This window comes from Ranitomeya imitator, chromosome 1 (genome assembly GCF_032444005.1).
Source record: "Ranitomeya imitator isolate aRanImi1 chromosome 1, aRanImi1.pri, whole genome shotgun sequence".
In the NCBI taxonomy this organism is placed as follows: domain Eukaryota; kingdom Metazoa; phylum Chordata; class Amphibia; order Anura; family Dendrobatidae; genus Ranitomeya; species Ranitomeya imitator.
Genome location: NC_091282.1, coordinates 959,067,703 through 959,089,726, shown reverse-complemented (window position 1 = coordinate 959,089,726; position 22,024 = coordinate 959,067,703). Strand labels below are relative to the sequence as shown.

The 22,024-nt window shown below is 46.0% G+C and overlaps 1 protein-coding gene across 2 annotated transcripts in view; it reads right to left on the bottom strand.

Annotated features, from left to right (window-relative positions):
- PRSS12 (serine protease 12) overlaps positions 1 to 22,024 on the bottom strand; it is a 305,892-nt gene that overhangs the window by 190,414 nt on the left and 93,454 nt on the right. Inside the window, exon 3 of one of the 2 annotated variants that reach the window (XM_069743759.1) lies at positions 6,030 to 6,202. The exons of the other annotated variant lie outside the window; for it this stretch is intronic. Within the exon in view, the coding sequence (XP_069599860.1) occupies positions 6,030 to 6,202 (173 nt within the window). The remainder of the gene's footprint in view (positions 1 to 6,029; positions 6,203 to 22,024) is intronic. 2 annotated transcript variants of the gene reach the window in all.

Here is a 22,024-nt window from a genome sequence, read left to right as displayed (position 1 = left end):
ACAGTTTTAAATGGAGCGTCTATGGGGCAATAATCAACAGTGCAGAGCATTCTATATGGCAGAGCACTATATGGCACAGCTTTCTATGGCACATCTATGGGGCAATAATGAAAGGTGCAGAGCACTATATGGCACAGATTTCTATGGCACATCTATGGGGCAATAATAAACGGTGCAGAGCACTATATGGCACAGCTTTATATGGCACATCTATGGGGCAATAATGAACGGTGCAGAGCATTCTACATGACACAGCTTTATATGGAGCATCTATGTGGCCATAATGAACGGTGCAGAGCATTATATGTGGCACAGTTTTATATGGAGCATCTATGGGGCAATAATGAACAGTATAGAGCATTATATGTGGCACAGCATTATATGGAGCATCTATGGGGCCATAATGAACGGTGCAGATCATTATATATGGCACAGCTTTATATGGAGCATCTATGGGGCAATAATGAATGGAATGGAGCATCTATTTTTATTTTTGAAATTCACCGGTAGCTGCTGCATTTCCTACCCTAGGCTTATACTCGAGTCAATAAGTTTTCCCAGTTTTTTGTGGCAAAATTAGGGGGGTCGGCTTATAATCGGGTCAGCTTATACTCGAGTATATATGGTAAATTGATCATCTCCAGGAGACCCAATGATTTAGCTTTTCAAGCTCACCGGTCTTAATCACTCACTCCTCAGAGCAAGTCTTTTTGTGGTCCTCTCTAGTTTTCACATATAGAGACTCCACTCTCCACCCATGGAAAAAGAATGACTTCATACGCATACCTGAAGCCATAGTGTGGCAATAATGTCACAGTTTACAGGTATATACCGAAACTCAGTACACATTAAAAAAAAAGTATCCCTATATATAGCATATATTGAAAAACAGAGCTTGCCTTGCCATGTATAATCTCAGGGCCAACAGAAGTATATCGACTACCATCAGTGAAATATGGAGTAAAAATTATTCATATACCAGACCGCAAACCAGGCATTTACACATAATTAAAGTAATTTGCAATACAAGTTTAACCCACTTTCAGCATAATTTGCCCCACTCTCAGTATAATTAAGTACTAGTCACATTATAGCTGAGAGTCAATAGTTGTTATCTGATACAGTAAGTCTATGAGGGGCCTCAGTGGGATGCTTTAAAAGATACTGTGCCTAATGAAGAACCCTGATCTAAAATACTTAGCTACCGCAATTGATAAAGTAAATAGTTTTCATCACCATGCTATATTTTGACCACTGGTTTGGGCAAATGCCACAATAATTGGAACTATATGGTTTTGTGGGTAATGTTGTACCTCCTTTAGCACAAACTTGCAAGAATGAGAAAAAAGTCTACAATCACCATCATGTTGTCCTCAATTAACTGTATTATCAAAAAGCAAGTGCTTTCCCCACTTCAGTAACTGTCTAAGGATGGACAGCAGACACTTTCATTAAGTGTGTGGTAAAAGCTTTGTCAACATTTCCCTTTCCTTCTTTTTAGATTGAGTTGACAATCATTTATTTAGAAATGATCTTGTTGTGGAGGTTATAGTTTAGATACCAGGCACATTGAGATAATACATGTACTGGATAGCCATCGCTTTTTATTGCTCTGTGGGAAAACACCAGAAGATCCTGTCTTGTTAATCGGTTTAAAGGAAATCTGTCACAAGGACGGACAACTTAAGCTTAACTTGTTTTAAAGGTACCGTCACACTAAGCGACGCTGCAGCGATACCGACAACGATCCGGATCGCTGCAGCGTCGCTGTTTGGTCGCTGGAGAGCTGTCACACAGACAGCTCTCCAGCGACCAACGATCCCGAGGTCCCCGGTAACCAGGGTAAACATCGGGTTACTAAACGCAGGGCCGCGCTTAGTAACCCGATGTTTACCCTGGTTACCATCGTTAAAGTAACAACCACTACATACTTACCTACCGCTGTCTGTCCTCGGCGCTCTGCTTCTCTGCTCTGGCTGTGAGCGCCGGGCAGCCGGAAAGCAGGACCGATGTTTACCCTGGTTACCAGCGAAGACATCGCTGAATTGGTGTCACACACGCCGATTCAGCGATGTCTGCGGGAGATCCAGCGATGAAACAAAGTTCTGGACTTTCTTCCCCGACCAGCGACAGCACAGCAGGGGCCTGATCGCTGCTGCCTGTCACACTGGACGATATCGCTAGCCAGGACGCTGCAACGTCACGGATCGCTAGCGATATCGTCTAGTGTGACGGTACCTTTAGTAAGTGTGTCATGTTGACACATTCCTTTTAGGAGTGCAATATGAGTGCTCAGCTCATTTATCTTTACTATGCGCTACAGGTCAATATCTTAGAAGGTTCACAAGAAAGCTATGTATAGGTGGCACTAGTGAGATCGTTTTTCCTTCTGGATTGTAGCTAATTTTCAGATTTTCTGAGACCAATAGTGGTCTGTTCCTGCACGAAAAATATAACACAGCAAAGTCAAAACTCTTTCCATACATTCAGAACAGAGGTGTACATTTATAGGTTTGTCTATTTGTAGGCACACACCACTTTGTACTGTCAGTTGACCCCAGAGCTGAATGACAAAATAATGTCCAATGTTACAAAGCCTGGATTAATCCTAGTGAGGCCTGCATGTTGTGCTTGAAGATGACAATTCAGGTCTAACCTGACCTAAAGGAAATATTATTATTATTATACATTTTTATAGCGCCATTTATTCCATGGCGCTTTACATGTGAATACGGGGCAAATATAGACAAATACATTAAACATGAGCAGATAACAAGGCACACGAGTACATAAGGAGGGAGGACCCTGCCCGCGAGGGCTCACAGTCTGCAGGGGATGGGTGATGAAACACTAGGAGAGGGAAATATCAGTTATATTTAAGTATTAGTTATATATAAAGAGATTTAAGATGTGAGATTTGCAGATTGAAGGATAAAGGTAGTACTGGTCAAGATGTCCTAGGTCTACATAGTTTGTAAAAAGAAAGTATTCAGTATGTAATAGAATTGAGAAAAAATATTTGCAGGACCCTAGTCCAGCAATTACGTCAGTTCACATCTGACCAGAGCTCTGTGAACCTCCTTCTTCACGCCAGTAATGCCAAAGCCTTCTGTGATTAGTAGGCGCAGCGGGATGTCATTATTATTATTATTATTATACATTTTTATAGCACCATTTATTCCATGGCATTTTACATATGAAAAGGGGGCAAATATAGACAAATACAATTAAACATGAACAAAAAACAAGGCATACAGGTACATAAGGAGGGAGGACCCTGCCCGTTAGGGCTCACAGTCTGCAGGGGATGGGTGAGGATACACTAGGAGAGGGTAGAGCTGGTTGTGCGGTGGTTCAGTAGGTTGAGGATCACAGCAGGCTGTAGGCTTGTCGGAAGAGGTGAGTCTTCAGGTTTGAAGGCTTCTATGCTAGGCGAGAGTCTGATGTGTTGTGGTAGAGAGTTCCAGAGTATGGGGGAAGCACGGGAGAAGTATTGGATGCGGTTGTGGGAAGAAGAGATGAGAGGGGAGTAGAGAAGGAGATCTTGAGAGAATCGGAGGTTGCGTGTAAGTAAGTACCGGGAGACCATGTCACAGATGTATGGAGGAGACAGGTTGTGGATAGCTTTGTATGTCATTGTAAGGGTTTTGAACTGGAGTCTCTGGGTGATAGGAAGACAGTGAAGGGCTTGGCATAGGGGAGAGGCTGGGGAATAGCGGGAAGACAGGTAGATTAGTCAGGCAGCAGAGTGTAGGATGGATTGGATTGGTGCCAGAGTGCTAGAGGGGAGGCCAGAGAATAGGAGGTTGCAGTAGTCAAGGCAGGAGATGATAAGGGCATGCACCAGTGTTATTGTGGTGTCGCGGTCGAGAAATGCACAGATCCGGGAGATTAGTTTGAGTTTGAGACAGCAGGAGGAGGCAAGGGCTAGGATATGTGGCTTGAAAGAGAGGGCTGAGTCGAGGATCACCCCGAGGCACCGGGCGTGTGGGACTGGGGAAAGTAAGCAGCCATTGACATTGATAGATAGGTCTGGTGGAGGGGCAGAGTGATATGGGGGAAAGATGAAGAATTCTGTTTTGTCCATGTTCAGCTTTAGAAAGAGAGCAGAAAAGAAGGCTGAGATAGCAGACAGACAGTATGGGATTTTGGTAAGTAAGAAGGTGAGGTCGGGTCTGGATAGGTAGATCTGCGTGTTATCGGCATAGAGATGATACTGCATACTGTGGGATTCTATGAGCTGTCCTAGGCCAAAGGTGTAGATGGAGAAGAGTAGGGGTCCTATAACAGAGCCTTGAGGAACACCGACATTTTGGTGTGTTGTATCACACCAAGACTAATCAGATAAGGTGTTAGGAATGCCAACAGGTGCAAAGAGGTTCACAGATAGCAATGGACTGCCAACAAGGCTGCTAGAACATGGTCCTGCAAATCTTTTTTTCTCAACTCTAATATATAGCTTTTGCTAAATAATTAAATCATACATTGCTTGAAATAAATTCCCAATTGGCCACCAAATTTTTAAAAAAAATCTTTTGAAGAATAAAAAATATGGCTCCCTCAAAATCAGTGACAAACCTTGCCTTGGGCTGTGTCAAGTATTGCAGCACAGCTTCATGGAAGGTTTAAGCTGCAATACCAAAAACAACCAGTGGACAGGTGTGGAGCTGCTACTTATATAGTTCTAATCTTGGACAAGTTCTTTAAACTACACTTTACTGTGAGAATCCTGCATCAGGCAGGATGGACAAGTGTGAGTTATGTCTTGTGGGGGAAGAATGGGAATCAATTGTGATTACCAGAGAAATTTAGGGGAACTAAATGTAATGGCACATGACTATTAAAGGGGTTTTCTCCCTCTCTCACAGTTGTGTTCAGTCTCACCGGCTGCTCCTCGTGTCTGATATTGTTAACAGTGCAGCAGCCAATCAGTAAGCTGAGCAATTTAAGCTGTCAAAGCCGCTGAGCTCAGTTACAGGCTGTAGCGCTGCCAATATGATATCAGCACTGCAGACAACAACAGACACTGGGAACAGTAGTGGAGACCCAGTGCTGGACCCAAGGAGGGAGAGTAAAATACATTTTGTTGTGTTTGTTTGTTTTTTTAAACAAACTGCAATATTGAAATAGGGGTTTTCTGGCATAATAAAAGGAAGCAGTTACCATGAAATTGCAGTCCAATCTGTAGACACCATGTCATAGAGCGGTGGGAGCTGAGCAGACTGATATACAGTTTTATGAGAAAACACTCAGCATTACATGTGATTTCATCATTTAATACTCTTTCTGGGGTTTTCACTTCAGTAGGAGGTCCTATCAGTGACTGACAGCTTTCTTTTAGTGATGGGTGAGAAGCATTGCTGCTTGGGTCTCCCCAAGCATGCGCGGGTGATCTCCGACATTTTTGGAGTGCTTGGAGATTTAGTTTTTGTCGCCTCAGCTGCATGATTTGCGACTGCTAGCCAGCCTGAATAAGTGTGGAAATTCCCTAACAAACAGGGATTCCTCACATGTATTCAACCTGTCTAGCAGCCGCAAATCATGCAGCTGAGGCGTCAAAAACTAAATCTCTGAGCACGCCAAAATACTCGGAGACTACCCCAGCATGCTCGGGGAGACCCGAGTAACGAGTATACTCGCTCAACACTACTTTCTTTGCATAAATGTGCACACAGAGATAACTGTCAGTCACTGATAGGACCGCCCACTGAACCGAAAACCCCTGAAAGAGCAGAATACTAAATTATGAAATCACAGGTTATACTAAATCTTTTCTCACAAAATTATATATCAGTCTGCTCAGCTCCCCCTGCTCTATAACATGGTGTCTACAGATTGGACTGCAATTTTATGGTGACAGGTTCCCTTTAAACATTTTGACAACATTGTATTACATTTAGAAAAAAACACTGCCATTTTTAGATATTCTGAGAGGCTAAAAAAAACGTGTAGTAACCACAGTAATGCATGAGATATTGATTCCCAGCACATTTCACAATAATTAGGGATTATATACTATGTTTATTTACCGTGCGTAAAGCTACATGTCGCCGCAGCTGCTACATTTTGTGGACACGCTCCACCCTGCCAGATGGTTTTTTCACAAAGAAGTATATTTTCTTCATCACCGCGGCAACGTACATCATTCCAAAAAGATGGAATCACCCCAGACAGTGATATCTTCTTTGCTTCCCCTTTATTGCTATGAAAAAAATACAATAATGTGTATACATTTGTAATACTCGCTAAAGATAACATGTGAACTGTCACAAACTGTATTGCTCACTAGTTACAGACACAACAACACCAAAGCAGGAGGCATTATCAGATGCTAGGTGTCTGGTTATGTCTGGAACTATATCGAATCCTATGTTTTTACATATACAGTATGTTTAGATTTTTGTTAGAACATTTCTTGGCAGTTCTCATATACTGATTTCACAGTTTTGCTTGACTTGACTTTTTTGTAAAGGATTTACAGTCCTTGCTTGACTTTGAAACAAAAATAATACTTCTTTAACATCACATCGTACGTTTTCATCTAAATTAACATTGGTACAAAAAGGAATAGATGGACAGAATATTTTATCATAAACAGAGGCATATAAAGTTAATGTAAAGTAATGCAGAGTTCAGGCCATTTGCAAACACCATACCAAGAGTTATAATCAAGGTAAACTGCTCAGATATCTCTTCCAAATCTTTATATTGTTTCTCTACAAGCCATATGAAAACAAGACACCCATTAGGCTGTGTGGCCACGATGATTTTTTGGTCAGTTTTTGGCGCTGTGTATTTTTCCTGCATCAAAAACGCAGCAACTTACAGCTCCAGAAAAGTGGATGGGAATCATAGAAATGCATGCTTTCTTTTAATGACCTGCGGTTCGTGCTTCAAATCCCAAAGTCAATTTCTCTTGCAGGTACACTGAGTTTTTTATGCAGATTTTTCACATAGACTTGCATTAGATGTGTAAATTCCACAGTAGAAAGGCATCAAAAGTGCATATAGTCCACACATGGCAATATCAATAATGTTTTGTCAAATCCAAATACCAGGAGGTATCAAAAATAAAGAAAGAAGTTTTGTGTTAAACATAACATACCAACAAGACAGAAAAACCCAGAGTCAAAAACAAGAAAAAATGCATGTAAAAAATGCACTCAAATGTATTGAAAAATCTCAAATAACCTCATTTACATAATAGGTGCAGAAAATCTGCAACAGCAAAAACTCGCCAAAAGCTTTTCATGGGATCATAGCCTAGAATTCAGTGGCTATTCATGCAATACAAGTATGCCCTTTTTCCACCACAATAAAGCTTTAAGGGGTCCGCTGGGGTGACGTTATGGCAGCTAGATGGTATATATATGGCTCTGTGGCGCATTGGTTAGCACTGCAGCCTTGCAACGCTGGAGTCCTGGGTTCAAACCCCACCAAGGACAACATCTGCAAAGAGTTTGTATGTTCTCTCCGTGTTTGCGTGTGTTTCCTCCGGGCACTCCAGTTTCCTCCCACATTCCAAATACATACTGATAGGGAAATTAGATTGTGAGCCCCATCAGGGACAGTGACGATAATGTGTGCAAAATGTAAAGCGCTGCAGAATATGATAGCGCTATATAAAAAAAATAAAGATATCTTCCCACAGGTGAATCATATCCCCAGGGCTCCTGGTGCGTAGATAGTGGTATGGTGAGAGGTGCAGAGAAGAATGAAGACACAGGATTGCAGTCTCTTTACCTTGTTTCCTGTTGGTTTCAGCAGCCACAGTCCAGGGCACCAGATCACAGGGCAGGCAGGGTTTGGAGTAAAGTCCGGAGTCCCCTTGTCCAGGTGGAAATATAAGCCTTTCTTTGCGCTGTAGTGGTGTAGTCCTTTACTTCTAAGCTTCACATAAGGTCCTCACAGATGTTATCTCTCTGTACCCTGGATAGGATAGGACAAAACCCATATGACTGGTGACATGAGCCTGTCTATAGGATCTCTTAGATGACCCGGCTCTGTGGGGTGTCACCGTGCCTCCTGGGTGTGGGTGCGGACAGGTAACGTGCAATTAGCTGTTCTGCCGGTCTCTGATGTAAGGCGTGGAGGTCCTTACAACCTTATAACCGGTGTTCTGCACCTCAGAAGGAGGCAGCCTGCTCGGGGATGGTCCCCTGCTGGTATCCTCTCCTGCTCTTTGCTTTCCTGCACGCCCAGTGCAACAAATACGGCTTTCAATGTGTCTCTTCCCGGGAGCTGCAGCTCTGTGGCATGCACAGCTCCATAGACCCTCTCTCTCCTCAGCCTCTCTGAGGGACTGACTGAGGAACTAAACTCCCTTTCCCTCCAAAACCACAGTATCTATATGGGGGAGTCACCTAGTAATAGGATCAAAAGCTCCCTCTTGTGGCCTGGAGTGTGAATGTGTTGCATGCCTGTGATTACCTGGTGACAGTTATCCTTTCTTGCCTCCAAACGTAATACCACCCTCCCAATGTGGAAAGTGACATTACTGTGACGACCAAGACCCTGGGGAGCCACACTTACATAGTGGTCCATACTTGGACTGTAAAACAGAAGTGTGAAGCCAGCCTAAGAGAAGCTCTTTTTAGTGAATCTCTACTCTGACTAATAAAGTAGGTAGGGTTGAGCGAAACGGGTCGGCCATTTTCAGAAGTCGCCGACTTTTGGCAAAGTCGGGTTTCATGAAACCCGACCCCTGTGTGGGGTCGGCCATGAGGTCGGCGATCTTCTGAATCTGGTATCGGAATTCCGATACCGAGTTCCGATATGTTTGCAATATCGGAAATCGGTATCGGAATCCATATTTAAGTGTAAAATAAATAATTAAAATAAATAATATTCCTATACTTACCCTCTGACGCGCCCTGGTACTAACCGGCAGCCTTCCTTCCTTAGAATCAGCGCGTGAAGGACCTTAGATGACGTCGCGGCTTGTGATTGGTCGCGCGACCGCCCATGTGACCGCTCACGTGACCAATCACAAGCCGCGACGTCACCGAAGGTCCTTCAAGCGCTGATTCTTAGGAAGGAAGGCTGCCGGAAAGAAGCAGGGCGCGTCCGAGGGTGAGTATATACCTAATAGGACGCGCCCTGCTTCTTTCCGGCAGCCTTCCTTCCTAAGAACAAGCGCTTGAAGGACCTTCGGTGACGTCGCGGCTTGTCATTGGTCGCGTGAGCGGTCACATGGGCGGTCGCGCGACCAATCACAAGCCGCGACGTCATCTAAGGTCCTTCACGCGCTGATTCTAAGGAAAGAAGGCTGCCGGTTAGTACCAGGGCGCGTCAGAGGGTAAGTATAGCAATATTTTTTATTTTAATTCTTTATTTTACACTTAAATATGGATCCCAGGGCCTGAAGGAGAGTTTCCTCTCCTTCAGACCCTGGGAACCATAGTATCCCATTGCACTGCATTGGGTTTCGTGTTTCGTCCGACCCCGACCCCAACTTTTCTATAGGATCGGCCGATTTCACTCGACCCGACTTTTGAGAAAGTCGGGTTTCGTGAAACCCGACCCGATCCTATAAAAGTAAAAGTCGCTCAACCCTACTTGTGATAAGCAAATGTAGAAAAAATTAAAATAAATTTTTCAAGCATCTCAATTTATTTACTGAGTATGAGCACTACATGTAGAAATAATAGCGTTAAATGCCTTGCCGTGCTGTCAAATAGGTTATTAACGTCTGTCTGGGGAATTTTTTGTTATATTGACTACACTTGGGTATGTCACTCATCAACATCTGATGCTGGCAACTCCCATTGGAATTACAAGTAAAAAATGGGCAGGAAAGCAATCTGGGGTTTGCTCTGATTGCTGGATGGCTTCCTTTTCCCACATGAGCAGGTGATATCGCTGATTTTCTGATGGAGAGCAGTTTTTAATCTATGCTACTCTGGAAGTTCATGGCTTAATTTCTTCCTGCAGACTGCCAAAGATTCATCTGGCGGCAACTATCAAAAGAACTCCCACAAACAAGATGTTCGCTCTCAGCACCACCACAACCAGGACTTTTACGCACTGTTGAGCCTGCTAAAGAGCCAACCTTAGAAGCAGATTTTACCCAGAAGGATCTTTTAGCTACATGTTGCATGTGCTGTGTATCACTGAGGATAACCATGTGATGTGATGGATGTAATGGCATTGTGTGGAGGCCCATATCTGACAAATGACATAGGAACCCAATCTCTGGCAGATGCAATTTTCGGAAATATGTAAAATAATTTTAGGCATTTTTTTTAATCGATCTGCAGGAATCGAATTGAAAATGTTCATATTCACTGGGACTTGCAAATTTCATGAAATTAGACTATGATTCGATTATCTTTAGTTGCCATAGCAGCCAGAAGCCTATCAATGACCTGCCTCCTGGTCTGCGAACTATAAATGCTAATTAGGCCCTGGCAGTGCAGGGTAATAGGCTGTTTGTCAGTACAATACACATGTGTAGTGCATTGTATTTTGTAAGTGCTAAATGATCACTTTTTTAATAAATATTGTAGAAGTGTTCAAAAGTAAAAAAAACAAAACAAAACAAGGACATAAGTTAAATAGTAGTGATGAGCGAGTGTACTAGTTACTCTGGTTTTCCGAGCATGCTCGGGTGGTCTCCGAGTATTTTGGGCATGGTTGGAGATTATGTTTGAGATGCCGCAGCTGCATGATTTGCAGCTGCTAGACAGCCTGAATACATGAGGGGGCTGTCTGTTTGAATGCCCACAAGTATTCAGGCTGTCTAGCAGCTGCATATCATGCAGCTGCGGCGACTCAAACATAATCTCCGAGCACACCCAAAATACTCGGAGACCACCCGAGCTGTTGTGAATTCTGTGGCAGAGTTCACTCCTGTGGTCACAAGTGGTACTTCGGCTGATTCTCTCTGGGATCTTCCGTTTGTGGAGGAAAGTGGTACTGCAGCTTCTGAGTTTCCTCCCTCAGGTGATCTGGTGAGCTCGTTAGCTTCTTCTCTACTTAACTCCACCTGATGCTTTGATCCATGCTTCCTGTCAATGTTCCAGTGTAGGACTTGTTTTTTCCCTGGATCGTTCCTGTGGTCCCGAGGGTCATTTTGAGTATCTCGTGATGCCGTTCGGACTTGCCAATGCTCCATCAGTGTTTCAGTCCTTTATGCATGACATCTTCCGAGAGTACCTGGATAAATTCCTGATTGTGTACTTGGATGACATTTTGATCTTCTCGGATGATTGGGAGTCTCATGTGAAGCAGGTCAGAACGGTTTTTCAGGTCCTGCGTGCTAATTCTTTGTTTGTGAAGGGATCAAAGTGTCTCTTTGGTGTGCAGAAGGTTTCATTTTTGGGGTTCATCTTTTCCCCTTCTACTATCGAGATGGATCCTGTTAAGGTCCAAGCCATCCATGATTGGACTCAGCCGACATCTCTGAAAAGTCTGCAAAAGTTCCTGGGCTTTGCTAATTTTTATCGTCGCTTCATCTGCAATTTTTCTAGTATTGCTAAACCATTGACCGATTTGACCAAGAAGGGTGCTGATGTGGTCAATTGGTCTTCTGCTGCTGTGGAAGCTTTTCAAGAGTTGAAGCGTCGTTTTTCTTCTGCCCCTGTGTTGTGTCAACCAGATGTTTCTCTTCCGTTCCAGGTCGAGGTTGATGCTTCTGAGATTGGAGCAGGGGCTGTTTTGTCACAGAGAGGTTCTGGTTGCTCAGTGATGAAACCATGCGCTTTCTTTTCCAGGAAGTTTTCGCCTGCTGAGCGAAATTATGATGTGGGCAACCGAGAGTTGCTGGCCATGAAGTGAGCATTCGAGGAGTGGCGTCATTGGCTTGAAGGAGCTAAGCATCGCGTGGTGGTATTGACTGATCATAAGAACTTGACTTATCTCGAGTCTGCCAAGCGCTTGAATCCTAGACAAGCTCGTTGGTCGTTGTTTTTTGCCCGTTTTGACTTTGTGATTTCGTACCTTCCGGGCTCTAAAAATGTGAAGGCGGATGCTCTGTCTAGGAGTTTTGTACCCGACTCTCCGGGTTTATCTGAGCCGGCAGGTATCCTCAAGGAAGGAGTAATTGTGTCTGCCATCTCCCCTGATTTGCGGCGGGTGCTGCAAAAATTTCAGGCTAATAAACCTGATCGTTGCCCAGCAGAGAAACTGTTTGTCCCTGATAGGTGGACGAATAGAGTTATCTCTGAACTTCATTGTTCGGTGTTGGCTGGTCATCCTGGAATCTTTGGTACCAGAGAGTTAGTGGCTAGATCCTTTTGGTGGCCCTCTCTGTCGCGGGATGTGCGTGCTTTTGTGCAGTCCTGTGGGATTTGTGCTCGGGCTAAGCCCTGCTGTTCTCGTGCCAGTGGGTTGCTTTTGCCCTTGCCGGTCCCGAAGAGGCCTTGGACACATATCTCTATGGATTTTATTTCTGACCTTCCCATTTCTCAAAAGATGTTGGTCATTTGGGTGGTCTGTGATCGCTTTTCTAAGATGGTCCATCTGGTACCCTTGTTTAAATTGCCTTCCTCCTCTGATTTGGTGCCTTTGTTCTTCCAGCATGTGGTTCGTTTGCATGGCATTCCAGAGAATATTGTTTCTGACAGAGGTTCCCAGTTTGTTTCGAGGTTTTGGCGAGCCTTTTGTGGTAGGATGGGCATTGACTTGTCTTTTTCCTCGGCTTTCCATCCTCAGACTAATGGCCAGACCGAGCGAACCAATCAGACCTTGGAAACATATCTGAGGTGCTATGTTTCTGCTGATCAGGATGACTGGGTGTCCTTTTTGCCTTTGGCTGAGTTCGCCCTTAATAATCGGGCCAGCTCGGCTACCTTGGTTTCACCGTTTTTCTGCAATTCTGGGTTCCATCCTCGTTTCTCTTCTGGACAGGTTGAGTCTTCGGACTGTCCTGGTGTGGATACTGTGGTAGACAGGTTGCAGCAGATTTGGACTCAGGTAGTGGACAATTTGACCTTGTCCCAGGAGAAGGCTCAACTTTTCGCTAATCGCAGACGCCGTGTGGGTCCCCGACTTCGTGTTGGGGATCTGGTTTGGTTATCTTCTCGTCATATTCCTATGAAGGTTTCCTCTCCTAAGTTTAAACCTCGTTTTATTGGTCCGTATAGGATTTCTGAGGTTCTTAATCCTGTGTCTTTTCGTCTGACTCTTCCAGATTCTTTTTCCATACATAACGTATTCCATAGGTCATTGTTGCGGAGATACGTGGCACCTATGGTTCCATCTGTTGAGCCTCCTGCCCCGGTTTTGGTGGAGGGGGAATTGGAGTATATTGTGGAGAAGATTTTGGATTCTCGTGTTTCAAGACGGAAACTCCAGTATCTGGTTAAATGGAAGGGTTATGCTCAGGAAGATAATTCCTGGGTTTTTGCCTCTGATGTCCATGCTCCCGATCTTGTTCGTGCCTTTCATGTGGCTCATCCTGGTCGGCCTGGGGGCTCTGGTGAGGGTTCGGTGACCCCTCCTCAAGGGGGGGTACTGTTGTGAATTCTGTGGCAGAGTTCACTCCTGTGGTTACAAGTGGTACTTCGGCTGATTCTCTCTGGGATCTTCCGTTTGTGGAGGAAAGTGGTACTGCAGCTTCTGAGTTTCCTCCCTCAGGTGATCTGGTGAGCTCGTTAGCTTCTTCTCTACTTAACTCCACCTGATGCTTTGATCCATGCTTCCTGTCAATGTTCCAGTGTAGGACTTGTTTTTTCCCTGGATCGTTCCTGTGGCCTGCTGCTCTGCAAAGCTAAGTTTTGCTAATGTTATTTTGTTGCTATTTTTCAGTCCAACTTGCTTTATTGGTTTTTCTTGCCTGCTGGAAGCTCTGAGACACAGAGGGACCACCTCCGTACCGTTAGTCGGTGCGGAAGGTCTTTTTGTCCCCTCTGCGTGGTTATTTATAGGTTTTTGTGCTGACCGCAAAGTTATCTTCCCTATCCTCGTTCTGTTCAGCTAGTCGGGCCTCACTTTGCTAAATCTGTTTCATCTCTATGTTTGTGTTTTCATCTAACTCACAGTCATTATATGTGGGGGGCTGCCTTTTCCTTTGGGGAATTTCTCTGAGGCAAGGTAGGCTTATTTTTCTATCTTCAGGACTAGCTAGTTTCTCAGGCTGTGACGAGGCACCTAGGTTCTAGTCAGGAGCGCTCCACGGCTACCTTTAGTGTGGTTTGATAGGCTTAGGGATTGCGGTCTGCAGAGTTCCCACGTCTCAGAGCTCGTTCTATTATTTTGGGTTATTGTCAGATCACTGTATGTGCTCTGACCTCCATGTCCATTGTGATTCTGAATTGCCTTTCATAACACCGAGCATGCTCGGAAAACTCAAGTACCGAGTACACTCGCTCATCACTATTAACTACGGATAAGTGAACCCAAACTGTAAAGTTTGGAGTTCGTACCAGACACCTAGTGTCCTTTACTGAACTCTGAACGTGGACTTTTTCCCAGAAGTCTGTTTCACTGTTCAGGTTCAGTTCCAAATAAAGTTTATCGAAAGGCTGCAGCACAGCCAATCAACAAGCTTTCAGGCTGTGGGGACTTCCAAGAGCTATCACAGCCATGCCAAGTATTGGCATGGTTGTGATTGTCCAGCACAACAGGTGACCCAGCCTGTATAAATGGTGCAGCTTACTCTAACAGCTTGGTTTAGCATGCCCTAACAGTCTGTTGCACAGTGCCATAACATCCAGGTGTAGTGTGCCATAACAGCCTGGTGCATCCTGTCATAACAGCCTGGTGCACAGTGCCATAACATCCAGGTGTAGTATGCCATAACAGCCTGGTGTATCCTGCCATAACAGCCTGGAGCAGAGTGCTATAGCAATCTAGTGCAGCCTGTCCTAACAATCTGGTGCACAGCGCCATAACAGCCTGGGTACAGTAGAAAAATCATAAATAGCTCCCCAGAGGGGATAGATGAGGTGCCTGAGTAGGGTTCCAATCCGTGCCAGTGGTAGTAGTAATGAAACTCAGCATTCAAAGTTATATGTTGCAAAACAAGGTGTATTTATTTACAGTCAGTTCATCAACAGCTAGTGGATAAGGTTTCGGTCTGCATGGACATTCATTAGATTAATGCTGTGTAGTTGAAGTGGAAGATAAGTAGTCAATATTCATAGGGGATGACACTTTTAGCAGAATGAAGGTGGTAAGAGGTATGTCTGCACTGGGGTATGGTGGCTGAAATCCACAGTCAGTCAGCGCTTCCTGATACCATCATCAGCATTACTATTCCACTTCTATGCCTGCTTGCAAAAAATGCTTTAGGTGACGATGGGATGGATGTGGTGTTGGCACTGGAGGAAGAGGAGGAGGAACATTCACACCATTATCAGGCCTGTGATCCTCAACTGGCTCTGAGAGTGGGTTCCTGTATCAACAGTGGCTAAGTACACAACTGTTCAGTCAGGGTACAGTTTTTGAGGATGAGGATGAGAAGGAAGAGGTACTGTGTTCACTACAGGGTGGCACTCAAGGCAGCTCTGGAGTGTGGCTGGATGGATACAGAGGAACCACCAAGGACTGCTTGTCGTTGCCTCCGGGCAATCTGGAACACATGAGCCAAAACATGTTGCTGTGCCTGCGCAACGACCGCCAAGTTGCCCAGATTGTTACCAGTGCTGATTACTGGGTGGCCATCCTGCTAGATGCCCGCTACAAGGTCACATTCCATCCTTACTTCCATCACTGGAGTAAGATCGGAAAATGCAGGTATACAAGCACACGGTGTTAGACGCACTACTAACGGCGTTCCCATCTAATGGCAGTGGCTCAGTGGAAGAAGGCAGAGGAGGAGGAGGAAGTAATCAATGTAGCTGGTGCACTGGCACCACCTTGGGAGGCAGGGTTAGTGTGGCCAAAATGTGGAAAACCTTCCTCAGCACACCACAACATCCAACACCACCATTTGATATGGTCCATATTAGGAGAAGGCAGCGTTTCAACAACATGATGGAAGAGTACTTGTCTACATGTCTATATGTACTGAATGATAGGTCTGCCCCATTTAACTTCTGGGTCTGCAAATTGGACACATAGCCTGAGCGTTACGTCTTGGAGGTGCTAGCCTGGCCTTGAGCAAGTGTACTGTTAAAATGTGTGCTTAGATTGGCAGCGGGTGTGATTACAGACAGACGCATCTGCCTGTACATACCTTTGGCTGACTAGGAAACTATAACAGCCACACCCAACCATTGTTATACTCCATTGCAGTTTGTTTGTTTGTTTGTTTGTTTTGCCTCTCCCAATGTTTTGGAGCCTTTCCAAATTTAAAAAAGAAAACTGTGTTGGCTACCTCCTCTTCCACCTCTTCCATCTACACCGCCATGTCCACTTTCACCTCCTTTTCAACCTCCCCATCCACTTGTACCTCTGTCTCCTGGTTCAAGATGATTATTTTTTATTTATTTTTCTTCTATGTTATTTTAAGTCATTTTCCTAACCACATTTGTTTGTAGGGCAATTGTCCTGCTTTTACCCACATTTTGCTTAATTTTGCAGACTCCTAGCCCTTACTACGACCATTTTACAGCACTAAAGTTTGAATCCCCATTGACTTCTATTGCGTTCGGGGTCAAGTTCTGGCCAAGTTCTGATACCCGAACTGAACTTTGGATTACTATTTGACCAAACCCTATGAACTTGAACATTCACGGGTCTGCTCATCCCTAATGTTAACCCATTAACGACTGGCAAATATTCACTTTTTTACTTGTTTTTTCCACCCCTTCTTCCAAGAAGCATAACATATTTTTATCCTTCTGTCAACATAACTAACCATATGATGGCTTGCAGTTTCAAATGGCATAATTTATTTTACCATTCAAAGTATTGAAAAATGGGAAAAAATTCCACATGGTATGAGATGGGAAAAAAAATGCAATTCTGCTACAGGTTTTTGGGTTTTGCTTTTAAAGTATTCATTAAGAAGTAAAATGACATTGAAACATAATTCTTCAGGTCAATACAATTATGATCTACTTAGGCTACTTTCACACTTCCGTCTTCATAAAAACGTTGCAATGCGTCGTTCTGTGCAAAAAAACACATTCTGCAAAGTTGCCCGCAGGATGCGTTTTTTGCACATAGACTTGTATTACCGATGCATCGCGACTAGTGTTGAGCATTCCGATACCGCAAGTATCGGGTATCGGCCGATATTTGCAGTATCGGAATTCCGATACTGAATTCCGATACTTCCCGCGTATCGGATACCGGAATCGGAAGTTCCCAGAATTCAAATTGAACGCAGCAGCCAATGAGGAATGAATGAAAGTGTGGGCACATCCTGTTTAGCATGGTGGGCATGTAAGTACTGGCAAGGCTGGGATTGGCTGCTGAAATGATGTCACTCTGCACTATAAAAAAGCGCTGCCGCCATTTTGCGCTCACTCTGCTGTGATTTCAGTTAGGGACAGGACGCTGTGTTCTAACTGAGGGCCAGTTGAGCTTGCTAATTGCTTTATTTTCCTTTCCAAAGGCTAATTTAGCAAAACGCTGTGTGTTCTTCACTGTTCACCTTGCTCTTGCCTTGCAGCGCTGTTTTAACAGCGTTCTGCAAGGTCTCTGTGTGTGTGTGTGTGTGCAGCTCACTCTGTAGTCTGTGTGCAGCCATATACCCGGTTGTATTCAGCTCAGGGGGGGTTCACACTGCCTCACACAGTTGTTCTTTTTTGCTCTTAGTGCAGCCTGCTGCACATTTTTTCTCAAATTTCCTATTAGTGTTTTTCCACCAGTCTCCAGCTCTATTGTGGAAAAACACTACATAGGATAACCTAGAGGGGGGTTTTTGGGCCTTGCAGCGCCGTTTACGGCTGTCTGCACGGTCTCCGTGTGAGCCCAGCTCGCCCTGTAGTCTGTGTGCAGCCATAGCCGGTTGGATTCAGCTCAGGGTTCGTTACTGGCTCATACCTTGAGAAAAATTTTCCTTTTTTTCAAATAGTGCAGCCTGTTTAAAATTTGAAAAAAAAAAAATTCCTATTAGTGTCTTTCCACCAGTCTCCAGCTCAATTGTGGAAAAACACTACATAGGATAACCTAGAGGGTTTTTTTGGGGCCTTGCAGCGCCGTTTACGGCTGTCTGCACGGTCTCTGTGTGAGCGCAGCTCGCCCTGTAGTCTGTGTGCAGCCATAGCCGGTTGGATTCAGCTCAGGGTGCGTTACTGCCTCATACCTTGAAAAACAATTTCCTTTTTTTCAAATAGTGCAGCCAGTTTAAAATTTGAAAAAAAAAATTCCTATTAGTGTCTTTCCACTTGTATCCAGCTAAATAGTGGAAAAACACTATATAGGATAACCTAGAGGAGGGTTTTTTGGCCTTGCAGCGCCGTTTACGGCTGTCTGCACGGTCTCCGTGTGATTTAAACTAGCTCTGTAGCCCGATCTGCACCAAAAAAAAAGTTAAGTTCACCAAACACAACTTAACACTTGTGTAGGCCACATTTGAAAAATAATAAAGTTTAGTCCACAATTTACAACATTAGTGTTTCTTACACCTGTTAGGAGGAGCATTACAGGAATAAGCACACTAAGGCCTTAGTACTTTTCTGCTTATCTTTATCTGTCAACCAAGATGAAGAGGGCAGGGAGTAAGGCACGTGGGCGTGGGCGCGGAGCAGGGAGAGGAGCAGGGAGAGGACGTGGTGATTCTGTGCCTGCTGCGGGCGCCGGTGACTCGTCGTCACTCAGTTTCAGCAGGGAACAGTCCTTCATGCGCAGCTTTGTCGGAGAGCGCCGTGCACCGCTGCTGCGTGAAGACCAAATTGAAGCCGTTGTCGGGTGGATGGCAGCTAACGCCTCGGCATTGACTTCAGTTAGTGCCACATCCTCTCAGGCACAGAGCACTGGAGAGCAGCCATCTGTCTCTTCACCACCTGCCAAATTGGCCAGGCAGTCAGAGAGCCCAGGACAGGAGCCGTCTCTACTTCTGTTCTCTGAATCTCTTGGCTTGGAAACAGGGGGCCAGCCAAGCAGCATTGGAGAAATGGAAGAAGAGGCAGTGTGCAGTGATGCCCAACACCTTTTTCTCTCTGACTCTGAAGAGGCAGGTGGGCCAGTGCCTCCGGTGACCACAGCGCAGTACGCATCTGATGATGAAACTCAGGTGCCGCTTTCTCGTGCGTACTGTGCTGCTGAGACTACCCAGGAGGAGCAGTTGGTGGCAGAGGGTAGTGGAGATGATGAGGTCCTTGACCCATCGTGGCGTGAGGAACAGGAAGGTGGTGGGAGCAGCTCAGAGGAAGAGCTTCCTCTTACGGGCCAAAGAGGGAGAGGGAGGGGGAAGACTGCGGAGCCTGTAGCCTCCACTTTGGCACCCGTTAGGAGCCTGTCTCTTTCCAAAGCCAAAAAGGGCGCTCCCAAGACTTGCAGTGCCTGGTCCTTTTTTGACACAGTTGCAGATGACATTTGTTTTGTCAAATGCAAGCTGTGTCATCATAAAGTAAAAAGAGGGAAAAATGTCAGCAACCTCAATACCACAAATATGTGGAAACATGTGCGGACCAGGCACGCGGTGGAGTTACAGAAACACACTGAAGATGTAGGCCAACCAACAGCGGCAGCTACCACCTCTTCAGCTCGTGTTGCCTCTTCCTCCAGCTCACGCACAGCTGGTTTGGCTTCCTCCCAGAGACCTTGTGTAATTCCACCCACAGCACCACCTTCCCAGTCATCCTCACACTCCCAGTCTACTCTACAGCCATCGGTAGTACAGGCATGGGAGAAAAGGCGAGCATTCTCGGCCAACCACCCCCGAGCACAGGCTCTGAATGCAGGCATTGCCAAACTGTTGTCCCTGGAAATGCTCTCGTTCAGGCTGGTGGAGACTGACAGCTTCCGTGACTTGATGGCATTGGCAGTCCCACAGTACAAGGTGCCCAGCCGCTTTTACTTCAGCAGGCAGGCTGTCCCTGCCCTGCACAGGAATGTTGAGGCAAACATAAAACATGCGCTACTGAACGCCGTCAGTAGCAAGGTCCACCTCACCACCGATGCGTGGACCAGTCAGCATGGACAGGGGCGATATGTTTCCCTCACTGCCCATTGGGTTAATGTTGTTGAGCCAGGTACAGATCGTGCGAGTGGCGCAGGACGTGTCCTGCCCACTCCAAGGATTGCAGGAATCCAGTCTGTACGCATCGACTCCTCCTCTTACACCAGTTCCTCTGATTCCTCTCTGCAGGATCCGTCACAGTCCACCCCCACATGGACCCGTGAACGTTTACCTATGACCGACATGAGCACAGCCGTGGCCAAACGTCAGCAGGCCGTCTTGAAACTAGTTTCATTGGGGCATCGAAGCCACACAGCGCAGGAGCTCTGGAATGCCATAAAGCAGGAGAGCGATGTGTGGTTACTGCCAGCGAATCTCCAGCCAGGCATGGTAGTGTGTGACAATGGCCGAAATCTGGTGGCAGCTTTGGCCCTTGGCAACCTCACTCACATCCCATGTCTGGCACATGTGCTCAATTTGGTTGTGCAGAGTTTTCTGAGGGACTGTCCGGATGTTGATGCCCTGCTGCACAAGGTCCGCCTAGAGTGTGCTCACTTGCGGCGTTCCAGCTTGGCCAGATCCCGCATTGCTGCTCTGCAGCGCCGATTCCGCCTTCCGGAACACCGCATCATATGTGACCTACCTACCCGGTGGAATTCCACGTTACATATGTTGGAGCGGTTGTGTGAGCAGCAGCAAGCAGTTATGGAGTACCAGCTGCATCAGGCGCAAAGAAGTCGCAGTCAGCGCCGATCAGACTTCACAACCACAGAGTGGGCCACTATGAAGGACGTCTGCCAGGTTTTGCGTCCTTTTGATTATTCCACGCGGATGGCAAGTGCAGATGATGCACTAGTCAGCATGACTGTCCCCCTTATCTGCCTGCTTCAGCAAACTTTGCAAGGGTTAAGGGATGATGTGGTGGAAGAGGTGGAGGATGAGGAGTCACCTTTTCCATCAGCTTCTGGAGAGTCAGCGCCACGTGGTTCCTCACAAAGGGGTACGCAGGGGCCAATTTGTGAGGAGGATGAGGAGGAGTCAATGGAGGAGGAAGAGCTCCGTCCAGAGGAGGGAGCGACACAATTGTCCAGTGGTCAGTGTGTACAGCGAGGGTGGGGTGATGACGAGCGGGCAGAGATCATGTCTCAAGCAGGGGACAGCGTTTCTGGGCCAGTTGGCACTCTGCAGCACATGGTGGATTTCATGCTGCAGTGCCTGAGAAACGACCGCCGCATCGACCACATTCTCAACATGCCTGATTATTGGGTGTTCACCCTCCTCGATCCTCGCTACCGGGACAACGTCCAAAACCTCATCCCTGCGTTGACCCGGGAGCGTAAATTGCGGGAGTACCACGACACACTGGTGAATTCCATCATCTTCTCCTGTCCAACTGAGAGGAGTGCTGCTAGTGCTTTACAAAGCAGCTCAGTGCGTCGAGGCAGTGGGGGAGGCTCTGCCCAAAGAGGGAGCAGAAGCAGTGCCTCTGCCCAAGGCAAGCCCAGTATGGCACAACTCTGGCACACTTTTGTGTGCCCGCCCCAAATGTCTACACCATCACCGGCGGCTCCAGTCAGCAGGAGGCAACGGTTCCGTCAGATGGTGACAGACTACATGGCTTGCCCTCTTACTGTACTCCCAGACGGCTCTTCCCCGTTCAAGTTTTGGGTCTCTAAGCTGGATACATGGCCAGAGCTAAGCCAGTATGCATTGGAGGTGCTGGCTTGCCCTGCGGCTAGTGTCTTATCGGAACGTGTCTTTAGTGCCGCAGGTGGTGTACTAACAGACCGTCGCATGCGACTATCCTCCGATAACGTTGACCGGCTTACTTTCCTGAAAATGAACCAGGCCTGGATCTCGCAGGAATTTGCCACTCCTCTGCCTGATTAAGTAATTGGGTGTCATCCAGGTCTCCTGCTGTGTTCATCTTTCTACCACCTGAACTGCTATTCCTGGGCTCCAACACCGCCAGTTGCGGCTCAGAAGTGCAGGCTGCACAGTAAAAACATACGACCCAGTGTTATTGGGTTTCAGTAACGTCAGCTGATCCCCAGCTGTGTAGCTGGC